The sequence below is a fragment of the Cebus imitator genome, unplaced genomic scaffold, assembly GCF_001604975.1.
Source record: "Cebus imitator isolate Cc_AM_T3 unplaced genomic scaffold, Cebus_imitator-1.0 Scaffold218, whole genome shotgun sequence".
Classification (NCBI taxonomy): Eukaryota; Metazoa; Chordata; class Mammalia; order Primates; family Cebidae; genus Cebus; species Cebus imitator.
The window spans coordinates 2,752,866-2,768,148 of NW_016107533.1; the positions used below are offsets into that span (position 1 = coordinate 2,752,866).

Sequence of the window (15,283 nt, forward strand, 5' to 3'; positions counted from 1 at the left end):
AAAAAAAAAAAAAAAAAAAAAAAAAAAAAGATTTATCAGATCTTGTTAAGGAATACACAGCCAGTGGAAAACAGTTTAAAGCAGAACCAGAAAAAAAGGACATTTTGTTAAAAATTTTTAAAAATCTATCAATCCTTAAAAAAAGAGCTTCAAAGTGACAGAAAATAACTCACGGTATATCACATGCCTGAAGAAGAAATGACAATACATACTGTGCTTAAACAAAGCCAGAAGTGTGCTGGGATGCAGGTAACCTTCTTCAGGTGCAACTCTGCTGGGTGTAGGTCTGCAACTAGCACGCAGCATTGCTGGGAGTGCCTTAACTTCCCATTGCTGTATCTACCATATTACCTGCATCCTCTCCAAAAAAGAAGGCTCCTTCCAGCAACTAAAGGCCAACTTCTGGCTTTCTCTGCATATTTCTCCTGTAGCCACCTCTCCTGCTTCCAGGGCCTTCCATCATCATTCAAATAAGCTGTTTCCTGGCCTCCCCTCGCTCACAATCCAGTTATCCATCCTCTCCATTCCCCTTCATGGCCAAGCTTTCTCTATTTCCTCACATCCCTCCTACTCTTAAGCCTACTAAATCTGGCTTTTGCCTCTGCCACACCCTCTTCTTGTCAAAGTCAATATACCAATTCCAATGGACTCTTCAGTCTTTCTCTTACTTGATCTTTTTTTTTTTTGAGATGGAGTTTCGCTTTTGTTGCCCAGGCTGGAGTACAATGGAGTGATCTCAGCTCACTGCAACCTCTGCCTCCAGGGTTCAAACGATTCTCTTGCCTCAGCATCCTGAGTAGCTGGGACTACAGGCACTTGCCACTATGCCTGGCTAATTTTTGCATTTTTAGTAGAGACAGCGTTTCACCATGTTGGCCTGGCTGGTCTCAAACTCCTGACCTCAGGTGATCCAACCGCCTAAGCCTCCCAAAGTGCTGGGATTACAGGCATGAGCCACAGTGCCTGGCCCTCTTACTTGATCTCTCAGCAGCATTCCACATACTTGATCTTGCCTTCCTTTTTATTTTTTATTCTTTTTTCTTCCTCCACACTACAGAAGCCTTTCTTTTTAAAACAATCTCTTCTCAAGAATCCTGCGGTACTACCCTCTCCCAGTTTTCCTCCCACATTGCTGTCCATTTCTTCCCCTTCTCCTTGACCTAACCCCTAAACACTAGATTTCCTCAAACCTTGATCCTGTATCATCTTCTCTCACTGTACACTTTCTCCCAAGGCACATCTTGTCTACTCCCAAGGATGTAAGTACCTTTTCAGTTCTGATGATTTCCCAGAGCTACATTGCTTCCGGTAACTCATGGCATCAGCATAATTTTCTGGATCTTCAACTTCATCTCTGAATAATTCCTTTGCTTTCCTGCCTTATGGTAAAATTTGGATCCTGGATCTCCCATGAGGACAGTGACCCCAGAGTTTTCTCTACCACGGCCTTTGTAGTGGGGCCTCAAGGAAAAAATACAGATGTCCTTGCTCCCCACTGGCTTTCTAGGCCACTGTTCCTCCTCTCCTACCTGAACCACTCAGCTCTGAAGCTCATGGAATCAGATACCACCTGCTACCCACGCTCACTGCAGTTGATTTTGGCTCGTGGTCCACTGTCACTCTCTCCCACACTACTCTTGCCATAATTCTTAATGATTTCAATATCAGGGCCAGGTACAGGGGCTCATGCCTATAATTCCAGCATCCTGGGAGGCCAAGACAGAAGGATTTCTTCAGCCCAGGAGTATGAGATGAGCCTGGGCAACATAGCAAGAACTTCTCTCTAAAATAAAAAAAATTAGGGGCTGGGCGCGGTGGCTCAAGCCTGTAATCCCAGCACTTTGGGAGGCCGAGGCGGGTGGATCACGAGGTCAAGAGATCGAGACCATCCTGGTCAACATGGTGAAACCCCGTCTCTACTAAAAATACAAAAAATCAGCTGGGCATGGTGGCACGTGCCTGTAATCCCAGCTACTCAGGAGGCTGAGGCAGGTGAATTGCCTGAACCCAGGAGACGGAGGTTGCGGTGAGCCGAGATTGCGCCATTGCACTCCAGCCTGGGTAACAAGAGCGAGACTCCGTCTCAAAAAAAAAAAAAATTAGCCAGGCATGGTGATGCCCGCCTGTAATCCTAGCCACTTGGGAAGCTGAGATGGGAGCTAGGAGTTCAAGGTTGCAGTTAGCCATGACTGTGCTATTGTACTCCAGCTTGGGTGAGAGTGAAACTTTGACTCTAAAAAAGAGCAAATAAATGAACAAACAATATCCAATTATCCTAATACTCCACCTTCTCAATTTCCCAAATTCCTTTCCTTTGGTGATTACTCTCAACTGTACCTACTGCATTCCCAACTGCATACAGACTATGTTATTATATTTTCTCCATGTTCCTCCCTTGCTCTCCAGCTACCATGTGATTTCTGCACTTCCCTTAAAGCAATATGCCTTGAAAGAGCTGTTCTATACTCACAACTCTCCTTTCTCTCTTGAACCCACTCCACCGAGGCTTTTGTACGACTACTGCAGCAATTCCCGACCTGGTCACCAATTATCTCCATGATGCAAAGGCCAATTTTCATTTCTCAATTTGCCTGGCTTAAATGCAACATCGACAAGCTTTTCACCCTCCTCCTCCCCTCCTCCTTGAAGTATTTCCCTTAGCTTCTGGGATGCCACATTCTTTGTTCAACACCCCCTTCAGTTACTCCTTCTCGAGCTCCTTGCTGGTTCCTCATTATTCTAAACGTTGGCTTGCCCCAGGGTTCAGTCCCAGACCACTCTACTCAAGTGGCTCTCAACTGGGGACGATTCTGCCTCACTCCCCAGGATATTAAACAATATCTAGAGATATGTTTGGTTATCATAACTGGTGTAGAAGTGGGGGTACAGATGTACTATTGGTATGCAGAGGGTAGAGGCCAGGAATGCTGTTTAACACCCTACAGCATACAGGACAGCCCCCCATAATGAAGACTTAGCTGACAATAATAGTGCAGAAGTGGAAAATCCTAATTTATTCTCACTTTGCAGGTGATCTCATTCAGTAGAACAGCTTTAAGCACCATCTAATGCCAAAAGTTTGCAATCTTTATCTTTAGCACAACTTCTCCACTCAACTCCTGACTACTGCTTCAACACTCACTTGGATATCTAACAGGCATCTCAGATTACACCTGTCGAAAACAGAACTCCTGGACCCACTGAACCTGAAGAAAACAAACAAACAAAAATACCTGCTTCACCTACAGTTTTTTCCATTTCAATTAATGACATCTCCATAACTTTCAACTGCTCGAGCCAAAAATCTGGGGCTTACCTGACTCTTTTCTTTCTGTATACTCTCCATCCAATGCAATAGTAATTCTAACAAATTCATCTTGAAAACATAACTGCAATCAGAACATTTCTCACTGCCTCTGTCACTACCACCCTAAGCTAAACCACCATCATCTCTTGTCTGGATTGTAGCACCAGCCTCCTAATTGGTCTCCTGCATCCACCCTTTCCCCCCCCACTCCATTCTCAACATAGCAGTCACAGCAATCCTTTAGAAACCCAGATCTTAGGCCAGGTGCAGTGGTGCATACCTGTAATCCCAGCATTTTGGGAGGCTGAGGCAGGTGGATCACCTGAGGTCAGGAGTTGGAGACCAGCCTGACCAACATGGAGAAACCTCATCTCTACTAAAAATACAAAATTAGCTGGTCGTGGTGGTGCATGCCTGTATCCCAGCTACTTGGGAGGCTGAGGCAAGAGAATTACTTGAACCTGGGAGGCAGAAGTTGTGGTGACAGAGATCACGCCACTGCACTCCAGCCTGGGCAATACGAAACTCTGTCTCAAAAAAAAAAAAAACGAACATGTCATTCCTCCACTTGAACCTTCCACAGCTTGTTTCCATCTTACTCAGAGTAAAAGCCAAAGCTTAAAATAACCAACAAAGCCCTGATCTGGCCCCCAGCTACCTCTTTCTTATTATTCTACGCTTTGTTCACTCAGCTGCAGACTCCTGGCTCCTTTCCACTCTTTGAACACAACACGCTCCTGTCTCAGGGTTCTTTGCGCTCTTTATTCCTTTTTCTTGAAAGGCTCTACCTGAAATACTCATTCCCCAGATATCCTTTCTTCTGCTCAAATGTCAACTTATCCTGGCTCCTGCCCAACCACCCTACATAAAACATAACTCCCACAGGCATTCCTCTTCCCCCTTATGCTGTCCCCTTTTCCCTATTCCATTTATCAACTGACAAACTGTCAGAGGCATGTGAATCAGAACGACTCCATCTTGAATAGGAGCTGGGTAAAATGAGACTGAAACCCACTGGGCTGCATTCCTAGACAGGCAACGCATTCTAAGCCACAGGATGCAATAGGAGGTCAGCACAAAATACAGGTCATAAAGACCTTGCTGATAAAACAGGTTGCAGTAAAAGAGCCAGCCAAAACCAAAATTGCGACAAGAGTCACCGCCTATTGTCCTCACTGCTACACTCCCACCAATGCCATGACAGTTTACAAATGTCATGGCAACGTCAAGAAGTTACCCTATATGGCCTAAAAAACAGAGGGATAAATTATCCACCCCTGTTTAGTATATCATCAGGAAATAACCATAAAAATGGGCAACCAGAAGCCTTCTAGGGCTGCTCTGTAAAGTAGTTTATTCCTTTCCTTTTTTTTTTTTTTTTTTGAGATGGAGCTTCACTCTTGTTTGCCCAGGCTGGGGCGCAATGAGGCTATCTCATCTCACTGCAACCTCCGCCTCCTGGGTTCAAGCTATTCTCCTGCCTCAGCCTCCCAAGGAGCTGGGATTATAGGCATGTGCCACCATGCCCAGCTAATTTTGTATTTTTAATAGAGACAGGGTTTCACCATACTGGTCAGGCTGGTGTCAAACTCTTGACCTCAGGTGATCCACCTGCCTGGGCCTCCTAAAGTGCTAGGATTACAGGCATGAGCCACCATGCTCCACCTCCTTTACTTTCTTAATAAATTTGCTTTCACTTTGCACTGCAGACTCACCCTGAATTCTTTCTTGTTCGAGATCCAAGAACCCTCCCTTGGGGTCTGGATCAGGACCCTTTTCCCGTAACAAAACTACATGTACTTAGGTTTTTTTGGTTATTATTGTTGTTGCCTATCTTCCTCCATGAAAGCAGGGACTTTGTTTTGTTCCCTGCTTTATCCCTATTCCCTAAAAATTGACTGAAACATAATAGGCAAGCAAATTTTCTTTCTTTCTTTTTTTTTTTTTAAAGAGATGGGGTCTCACCCTGTTGCCCAAGCTGCAGTGTAGTAGCATGATCAGATCCTCCCACCTCAGCCTCCCGAGTAGTTAAGATGAAAGGCAAATGCCACGCTGCCTGGCTAATTTTTAAAAAATCAAACGACATGGTGGCTCACTCCCGTAATCCCAGCAAGTTGGGAAACCAAGAAGGGGTCCAGCAGTTTGAGATCAGCCCAGGCAACAAGGCAAAACCCCATCTCTAAAAAAACAAATACAAAAATTAGCTGGGCGTGGTGGTGCAGACCTGTAATTCCAGCTACTTGGGAGGCTGAGGTGGGTCACTTGAACCCAGGAGGTAAAGGTTGCAGTGAGCTGTGACTGCACCACTGTACTCCAGCCTGGGCAATGGAACCAGACTGTTTCTCAAAAACAAACAAACAAAAAAACCCAAAACACGAAAACTTTTTTTTTTTTGTAGAAATGGGGTCTTGAACTCCTGGCCTCAAGAGATCCCCCCACCTCAGTCCCCCAAAGTGCTGTGATTACAGGTGTGAGTCACTGTGCCCAGCCAAAATAGTTCTTAAGTAAACGAAATTTGTATCTCTAACATAAGCCTCTCTTTTGAGCCTCAGACCTACAAATTTCAAGGCTTACTTGACATTTTCTTTTTTTTTTTCTTTTTTGAGACGAAGTTTCGCTCTTGTTCCGCAGGCTGGAGTGCAATGGCGCGATCTCGGCTCACCGCAACCTCCGCCTCCTGGGTCCAGGCAATTCTCCTGCCTCAGCCTCCTGAGTAGCTGGGATTACAGGCATGCGCCACCATGCCCAGCTAATTTTTGTATTTTTTAGTAGAGATGGGGTTTCACCATGTTGACCAGGATGGTCTCGATCTCTTGACCTGGTGATCCACCCGCCTCGGCCTCCCAAAGCACTGGGATTACAGGCGTGAGCCACCGCACCCGGCGACTCTCTCCTTTTTCTTTACCATCCCTTACCCCATATGCAATCCACCACCAAGTCCTAGTGAATCTATCTTCCAAAGGCATCTTGAGTCCATCTACTTTTCTGTTTCTAGTCATTCCCACAAGTGAGCCACCAGCAATTCTTACTTAGGCCATCATAAGAGCGAAATTTTCTTTGTATTATACCTATTATTCCCATCTTTTTTTTTTTTTTTTTTTTTTTTTGAGACGGAGTTTCACTCATGTTACCCAGGCTGGAGTGCAATGGCCCGATCTCAGCTCACCGCAACCTCCGCCTCCTGGGTTCGGGCAATTCTCCTGCCTCAGCCTCCTGAGTAGCTGGGATTACAGGCACGCACCACCATGCCCAGCTAATTTTTGGAATTTTTAGTAGAGACGGGGTTTCACCATGCTGACCAGGATGGTCTCGATCTCTTGACCTCGTGATCCACCCGCCTCGGCCTCCCAAAGTGCTGGGATTACAGGCTTGAGCCACCGCGCCCGGCCTATTATTCCCATCTAATCCAAATCCACTTTCCACAAAAGTAGACTGAGATCTTCTAAAAATATGAAAACATTTAGATTCAGGGATACATGTGCAGGTTTGTATGAGTGTCCTGTGTGTATCCCTATATACATGAGGTTTGGGCTTCTTTTTTTTTTTTGAGAGGGAGTTTTGCTCTTGTTACCCAGGCTGCAGTGCAATGGCGGGATCTCAGCTCACTGCAACCTCCGCCTCCTGGGTTCAGGCAGTTCTCCTGCCTCAGCCTCCCGAGTAGCTGGGATTACAGGCATGTGCCACCATGCCCAGCTAATTTTTGGTATTTTTAGTAGAGACGGGGTTTCACCATGTTGACCAGGATGGTCTTGATCTCTTGACCTCGTGATCCACCCGCTTCAGCCTCCCAAAGTGCTGGGATTACAGGCGTGAGCCACCGCACCCAGCCCAAGGTTTGGGCCTCTAATGATCCCGCTGCGCAAGCTTTGAACACAGTACTCAATAGGTTTTCCAACCCTTGCTTCCCTCCCTCTCTCCTTTTGGAATCCCCAGTGTTAACTCTTCCCATCCAAAAATGCAATTTTGATGTTACTCTTTAAAAACCTTTCAATGATAACTCAATGTACTTAGGATAAAATCCAAAAATCCTTAAAAATGGCCTAAGGGTCCCTATAATCAGAGTCCTGCCTCCCTCTCCAACCTCAGTATCTCACATCACTTTCTGTTCTACCCACTGCACTTAAGCCACACAGATCTTTGGTCAGTTCCAAATCTGCCAAATTCTCCCCACTTATGACCTTTGCATATGGTGATCCTACTTGCCGGACTGCTCTCTGTCCACTCCCCTTGCCTGGCTAACCTCGTGTCCTTCAGATCTCAGGGTAACTGTGAATTCCTTAAAGTCTTTCCCTGCCCCACTAATTACATTTGGTCCTCTCAGCCTCTCAAAGCCCGATATTTTTCCTCTAGGGCAAGTATGAAAACTTGTGTTTATATACCTGTGTTGTGGTCATTAGTTTTAATGTCTTTTTCCTCCACAAAACTTCCATATCTATTCTGACACTGCTGCAACTTCTTGCATGATGAAAATGGTGGTTGTTTTTGTTCATTTCATCCTGGTACCAGCACAATGCCTGACATATTGAAGCTCAAACATATACGTACAATGAAGAAAGCTGTAAATCACTATAAAAACACAATGGGTTCATGTTTAAAGCCGGTCTTATGGGCTTTATCCCCTAAGCTACATTTCCTCTGCTTATAGTGTTGTTTGATGTTTGATATGTGTGTGTGGGGGGGCGGGGGTTACCTCTTCTAGAACTCTGTGTCTCAGTTGTCCCCTGATTCTCATATGAACTGAAAAAACAACCTTTCTCTTTCCCTAAATGTCAATTACCACTTCTAAAATGACACTTTGGGAACAGCGACGAAAATTTATACACCAAACCCTACCTTTCCAGGGAAGTCTGGCGAACCACAGTACTTACCAATGAATGAACCTGTTTCTGGTGACGGAGAACAACTTGCCACTCTCCCCATAGTAAAAGCCTCCCGCGCTCTCACTGTATTTTGAGGCGCCAGCCACAGCATTTGCAGTCCCTGCAAAAGGAACGTGGTCAGACTGCACACGCGTCCTCCGAGAAATGACAGGGACTAAGGGAGCTGACAAGGCAGAGGGTGACAGACTGACAACCCATACGAAGAAGAGGAAAACATCAGATGCCAAGGAATCTCTGATCCCGGGGCTAGAGGCATGTGGACTCAGGAGGATGAACCAGGGAGTCAGAGATCCTGGGACCCATGAGGGCGGCCCGAGGGGACAGATCGGATCGCGCCCTTCCTGGCCACTCCCGTACCAATGCTGCAGACTGTGAATTCCCGAAAGTGCCTCGGCCTTTCGCGCTCTGCTCCGCTTAGCTCCACGAAGCTCCGATCCAGGGAACCCGCCGCCGCCATCTTCCCGCCGTCGCCGCGATGCCCGACGGGACAAAGGGAGGTCCCCGCGGCTGCCGTCATTTCCGGGGGCGGGGCGGGCGGAATTGCGAGCAGGTGAAGCAGCTCGCGAGCAGAAAGACGGCTCCGGCCTTTCGTTGCAGTGCTTCCACTCGGAGAATGAGGGTGGGCAGCGAGGAAGCCAGAAGAGAAGGGTGCCGGGGAGGCCGACTCTATCTGTGGGAACCTTCGAGTGGCCGGCTAGGATGCCTCCAGAAGGCGGTGCTCTTTTCTCGGTGGCCTCAGGGCAGGGGGCGGGGCCGGGTTTGTTTCAGTTTCAAAAACGCGGGTCGAGTCTCCCAGGAGGGGCGAGATCCGAAGAGGCAAGGCCGGATCCCGCGTTCTTGGTCACCTCTCCCTTGGTCAGGATGTCCGTTAGTAAATCTCTGCCGGATCCTCCCTTCACTCTTCAGCGGCGACACTTGGGATAGCGGAGTGAGGAAGGGGTAGTGAGGGAAAGGCCTTTGGTTTTGGCCTTTTTCCCCCACCAAGAGACTGTATTCGTATATTCCTGTATAATGAAGCGTAATGTGTTAGTTAAACCTTGATGCTGCCACCTGCTGAGGTTTCCTGAGTGCTACTCACTTGGATACGTGAAAGGCATTTGTCATTCATTCAACCCGCGATCTCGCACTTGGCTGTCAATACAGTAAGGGCCCATAGTCCTCACTGGTTAGAAGATGTTGTGGGAGTAGATGCTCAATATCGAGGAAAATGCTAATCTCCAGGGGGAAAGGTTTTGTTCCTTAATGAGAGCTAACGCTTGTTAAGCACTTCTATTACCTTGTTATTACCAGTGACCACAACCATTTCCTGTCTGTCATTCTCTGTTTCATTTATCTGGTTCGGACCATCATTCTTTATCCTCTTCACTTCCTCTGGGACACCAACTTTGGCAGTGCGGTCTCCTCATTCTACCTGGAAACCATTGTTCTACAGGCTCTTCACTGTCCCTCACTTCTTTGGTGTTTCTTTCTTGTCCTGAATACCGTTAAATTACTTCATTGCCTAACTCTTCTACTTTGGTAAAAACTACAACTTCGAATACATTCAAATCTGCAGCTGAACATGAGGAAATCTAAACACCCGGGCCGGGCGTGGTGGCTCACGCCTGTAATCCCAACATTTGGAGAGAGCGAGGCGGGCGGATCACTTGAGGTCTGGAGTTCGAGACCAGCCTGAACAACGTGGTGAGACCCCGTCTCTACTAAAAATAGAAAAATTAGCTGGGCGTGATGGCGTGCGCCTATAATCCCAGCTAAATTGGGAGGCAGAGGCAGGAGAATCGCTTGAACGTGGGAGGCAGAGGTTGCAGTGAGCTGATACAGTGCTGTTGCACTTCAGCCTGGGCAACGATCGAAACTCCGTCTCAAAAAAAATAAAAAAAGAAAGCTATACACCCATACTGACATGCCTCCCTGTAACTCCATCAGGACCGTGAACCTTGAGTGGGCCCATAATGCTGCCCAGCAAACACATTGTATTTGCTCTTTCCACTTAAACTGTTCTGAATGTGTATTTATTTCATAACTCCTGTAACTTTCATTGCCTCCTCCCTCATCCTCACTCTCAGCTTGCTTCTTCATTTAGAAAAAACAATCAGAGGCCGAGATGGAAGGGTGGCTTGAGGCCAGGAGTTCAAGACCAGCCTGGGCAACATACCCCCATCTCTAATAAAATTTTAAAAAAATTAGCAAGGTGTACTGGTGTGCCTCTGTAGTCTCAGCTATAGGAGGATCGCTTGAGCCCAGGAGTTGGAGGTTACAGTGAGCTGCAATCTTGCCACTGCATTCCAGCATGGCTAGAAAGAGACCCATCTGGAAAGAAGGAAAGAGGAAGGGCGGACTTCCTCTACAATGACATCTCCCCACCTACCAGCATCTGTAGCCACATATTTTGCCTTCCTTTCCTGTTACTATAAATTAAACTGTCTCAGCTCATGCAGAGACAAACTTTCTGCTTCCTTAAAAACACCTGCTCAAGGTCATCATTCCAGCAATTCAATTATTTCCATTTTCAGTTTTTTTTCTTTTTCCTTAGTACTCTATGTATTAAGCATACAAACACTCCCTCAGCTTCTACTCTCTGCAGCTATTATTCCATATCTCTTCTCCTCTCACCCCACAGCAAAACTCAAGAGTGTTCTAATTCTTGTATTTTCTTATTTATTTATTTTTGGAGATGGAGTTTTGCTCTTGTTCCCTAGGCTGGAGTACAGTGGCAGGATCTTGGCTCACTCCAACCTCTGCCTCCCTGGTTCAAGCGATTCTCCTGCCTCAGCCTCCCAAATAGCTGGGATTATAGGCATGCGCTGCCTTGCCTGGCTAATCTTTTTTGTACTTTTAGTAGATACAGTTTCACCATGTTGGACAGGCTGGTCTCAAACTCCTTACTTCAAGTGATCCACCCACCTCGGCATCCCAAAGTGCTGGGATTACAGCAGTGAGCCACTGCACCTGGCCGCATTCTCTCTTAAATCCATGTTTATCGGGCTTTTGCTCTTACTGCCTTGCTGAAACTGCTTTTTTTTCCAGATTATCAATGACATCCACATTACCCACCCTATCTAATACGAAACTGCTATTTCTTTTCTCTTTTTTGGCACAGAATCTTGCTCTGTTATCCAGGCTGGGGTGCAGTGATGGGATCCCAGTTCACTGCAGCCTCAAACTCCTGGGCTCAGGAGATCCTCCTACCTCAGCCTCCCAAGTAGCTGGGGCCACAGGCTTGTGCCACCATGCCCTGCCAAATTTTTTATTTTTTGTATAGACAGGGTCTTTCTATGTTGCCCAGGCTGGTCTCAAACTCCAGGTCTCAAGCGATCCTCCTGCTTCTGCCTCACAAAGTGCTGGAATTACAGGCATGAGTCACAGCATCTGGCCTGAACTGTTATTTCTAAGCTTACTTGACTACTTGTAGAATTTGGCCAATTGCTTGCTCCTTCCTCAAGGAAACACATTCTTCATGTGGCGTCAGGGACACAACTCTCTTGATTGCTACCTATTTCACTAACTGTCCCTTTTTAGACTCCTTCCTAGATGCTCCTGTTTTCCCCAACCTTTTGATGTTGGAATGTCCAGAGTTCAGTTCTTGGTCTTCTTTTCTGTCTACAAACACTCCCCTGAGAATCTCACCCAGTTTTCTGGCTCTAAATATCAGATTGCTATATGCCAATCATCCCCAAATGTGTACCTCCAGTCTGAGCTTCTCCCCCGAAGTCCAGGTTTATATATTCAACTGCCTGTTCTGCATCTTAGATTTGACATATCTGAAACTGAAATGCTGACCTCTCTCCCCACACTTAACTTCCCCCATCTCAGTTACCAGCACTGTTCCAGTTGCTAAAGACAAAATCCTGAGTCCTCTTTCTTTCTCACATATATATGTATATGCATGCATACATATGTATGTATGAATATATTTTGAGATGGAGTCTTGCTCTCTCACCCAGGCTGGAGTGCAGTGGTGTGTTCCTGGCTCACTGCAACCTCTGCTGGTCGGTTCAAGCGATTCTTGTGCCTCAGCCTCCCCAGTAGCTGGGACCACAGGTATGTGCTACCACACCCAGCTAATTTTTGTATTTTTAGTAGAGACAAGGGTTTCGCCATGATGATCAGGCTGGTCTCGAACTCCTGGCCTCAAGTGATCTGACTGCCTCGGCCTCCCAAAGTGCTGGGATTATAGGCATGAGCCACCACACCCAGCCTACTACCTTCAAAATACTAAAGCATCTATAGTCCAAGCATTTCTCACCTCAACTGCCTTCACCCTGGTCCAAACCACCAATATCTCACCTGGATTATTGTAAAATAAAAGCCTCCTAAATTGCCCCCCTGCTTTCTGTACTCATACCCTACCCTTCTACTAGACTCCACACTCCAAGTAGCATGCCTGACACTTAGAGGCATTTGCTACGCGGTGAATGAATGAGTGAATGAATGAATGCATGAGTAGTGCAGGCAAGAGTTGATGAGGCTGTGAGTGGCATGAAGAAGAAGGGAGTAGATTTGTAGGAATGTTTAGGAGGTAAAATCAATGGGATCTGGCCTGGTGAGTGTGAAACTGAGAGGGAGGGCCAAGTCTAGTATAACTGCTGTCTTTGGGCAACTGGTGCCATAGACTGGGTGGGAACAGGAGAAGAGGAGCGAGTCTGGAGAACAGAGAAGAGAGCTGAGTTGTATTTTTTTGTAGGAGCAGTCAGTGTTGGTGCTAAAGGTTCTAATGTTGCTGAATGAAAATGCTGCATTATTGAACAGAACTACCATTTAGGGCCGGGCGCGGTGGCTCAAGCCTGTAATCCCAGCACTTTGGGAGGCCGAGGCGGGTGGATCGCGAGGTCAAGAGATCGAGACCATCCTGGTCAACATGGTGAAACCCCGTCTCTACTAAAAATACAAAAAATCAGCTGGGCATGGTGGTGCGTGCCTGTAATCCCAGCTACTCAGGAGGCTGAGGCAGGAGAATTGCCTGAACCCAGGAGGCGGAGGCTGCGGTGAGCCGAGATCGCGCCATTGCACTCCAGCCTGGGTAACAAGAGCGAAACTCCGTCTCAAAAAAAAAAAAAAAAAAAAAAAAGAACTACCATTTAAACATTTTTTTCTGAATCACAATTTTAAACTCCTGAGATTCCATTATTTCTCCTTGAATAAAGTGCTGTACTAAGACTGTACACTGAATGTGAGAGTGGCATTTTTTTTTTTTTTTTTTTTGAGATGGAGTCTCGCTCTGTTGCCCAGGCTGGAGTGCAGTGGCATGATCTCGGCTCAATGCAACCTCCACCTCCTGGGTTCAAGCAATTCTCTGCCTCAGCCTCCCAAGTAGTTGGGATTACAGGCCTCTGACACCATGCCCAGCTAATTTATTGGTATTTTTAGTAGAGATGGGGTTTCACCATGTTGGCCAGACTGCTCTTGAACTCCTGATCTTGTGATCCACTTGCCTCAGCCTCCCAAAGTGCTGGGATTACAGGCGTGAGCCACCACGTCTGGTGAGAGTGGGATTATTAAACAGATGCCGGCCAGGCAAGGTGGCTCACGGCTGTAATCCCAGTACTTCGGGAGGCTGAGGCCGGCAGATCACCTGAGATCAGGAGTTTGAAACCAGCCTGACCAACATGATGAAACTCTGTCTCTACTAAAAATTAAAAAAAAAATTAGCCTGGCATGGTGGTGGGTGCCTGTAATCCCAGCTATTCAGGAGGCTGAGACAGAAGAATCGCTTGAATCCGGGAGGTGGAGGTTGCAGTGAGCTGAGATCACGCCATTGCACTCTGGGCGACAGAGCAAGACTCCATCTCAAAAGACAAAAACAAAAACAAAAAACCAGATGGCAACACTTCAACTGTTATTATTTACTAATTCCTGGCTATCTAAATTATAACTGCTCATGACACTGATGCTCCACAGTTGAGAGAACTATTCTGAAGACTGATTATTTCCACATTTATTTCTAGAGGTCAGACCTCTTTTGCGGAGCTCTCAGCCTTTATATTTAGCTACCTCCTTGATGCCACTTGGATTTCCCATGACATCTCAAACTCAACATATCGAAAATGGAGCTCATGTTACCCCCCTCGAAATACTCTCACATGTAGTCTGTATCTGTGTGGTCATCATCACCGTGACCCAGTCTAGAAATCTAGTAATTACCCTGGGCTTTTCTCTTTTAATGCCAGCACCCAAATCTCATATATCCATATGGCAAAAGAAAGATGGCCACAAATTCTTTGACATTGTTTCCATCCAGAAGTGTAGAGTTCTTTGTCCCCTCCCATTTAATCTGGAGGGTTTTGTAACTGCTATAAGCAATAGAATACAGTAAAACTGCCAGCCTAGCTTAAGAGAATCTATATCTCTGGCCCGGTGCAGTGGCTCACACCTGTAATCCCAGCATTTTGGGAGGCCAAGGTGGGCGGATCACAAGGTCAGGAGATCAAGACCAATTTGGCTAACACGGTGAAACTCTGTCTCTACTAAAAATACAAAAAAAATTAGCCAGGCATGGTGGTGGGCGCCTGTAGTCCCAGCTACTCGGGAGGCCAAGGCAGAAGAATTGCTTGAACCTGGGAGGCAGAGGTTGCAGTGAGCCAAGGTCTTGCCAAAGCACTCCAGCCTGGGCAACAGAGCAACTCAGTCTCAAAAATAAATAAATAAATAAACAAATAAATAAGAGTCTACGTCTTTATTGGAAGACTGGCTATAGGGGAAGCAAGCTGCCATGTAAGAAATCTGGCTACTCCTGGGGCCATCCTGGAGAGACTGCAGGGAGAGACCACACACAGAGACTTCAAGGCTACTTGAAGTGAGAGATGCCTGGTAAGTCCCAGGTCCCAGATATTTTGTAGAACAGAGATGAGTCATTACCACTGAGCCCTGTTCAAATTGCATGTTAAGCCGGGCGCGGTGGCTCAAGCCTGTAATCCCAGCACTTTGGGAGGCCGAGGCGGGTGGATCACGAGGTCAAGAGTTCGAGACCATCCTGGTCAGCATGGTGAAACCCCGTCTCTACTAAAAATACAAAAAATTAGCTGGGCATGGTGGTGTGTACCTGTAATCCCAGCTACTCAGGAGGCTGAGGCAGGAGAATTGCCTGAACCCAGGAGGC

The 15,283-nt window shown here is 46.6% G+C and overlaps 1 protein-coding gene across 1 annotated transcript in view; it reads right to left on the minus strand.

The window, feature by feature from the left end:
- The window catches only part of NUP160 (nucleoporin 160), a 67,296-nt gene extending 57,955 nt beyond the window's left edge, over positions 1-9,341 (minus strand). The window contains exons 1-3 of the mRNA XM_037746030.1: positions 9,315-9,341; positions 8,545-8,881; positions 8,176-8,287 (exon numbers count right to left, since the gene is read on the minus strand). Of these exons, the coding sequence (XP_037601958.1) occupies positions 8,176-8,287; positions 8,545-8,881; positions 9,315-9,341 (476 nt within the window). The remainder of the gene's footprint in view (positions 1-8,175; positions 8,288-8,544; positions 8,882-9,314) is intronic.
- Between the last annotated feature and the right edge of the window lie 5,942 nt (positions 9,342-15,283).